The 247-nt window shown below is 62.8% G+C and overlaps 1 protein-coding gene across 1 annotated transcript in view; it reads left to right on the forward strand.

Moving 5' to 3' along the window:
- Nucleotides 1-8: 8 nt before the first annotated feature.
- The window catches only part of ANPEP (alanyl (membrane) aminopeptidase), a gene marked incomplete at its 3' end in the record, with an annotated part of 5,479 nt that continues 5,240 nt past the window's right edge, over nucleotides 9-247 (forward strand). The window contains exon 1 of the mRNA XM_009082097.1: nucleotides 9-49. Within this exon, the coding sequence (XP_009080345.1) occupies nucleotides 39-49 (11 nt within the window). The remainder of the gene's footprint in view (nucleotides 50-247) is intronic.

Raw genomic sequence — 247 nt, forward strand, 5'->3', positions numbered from 1 at the left:
ACGACCTTGCTGGCTTCTACCGCAGTGAATACCAAGACATGGGTGTCAAGTAGGTGGAGGGCAGGGGATAGGGTGGAGGGCACAGGGCTGGCCCGGGGTGGCAGTGGGAAAGGGGATGGGAGTACTGGGCTGGCACAGGGTGGTGGAGGGCATGGACTGGGTTTGGAGCTCCTCTCCCACTTGGACAGCAGGATGGGTTGTGTGGACCCTTTGTGCTCCCCTGCACCCCATGCTGCCCCAGCAGGGA

Source organism: Acanthisitta chloris, unplaced genomic scaffold (genome assembly GCF_000695815.1).
Source record: "Acanthisitta chloris isolate BGI_N310 unplaced genomic scaffold, ASM69581v1 scaffold25160, whole genome shotgun sequence".
NCBI lineage: Eukaryota > Metazoa > Chordata > Aves > Passeriformes > Acanthisittidae > Acanthisitta > Acanthisitta chloris.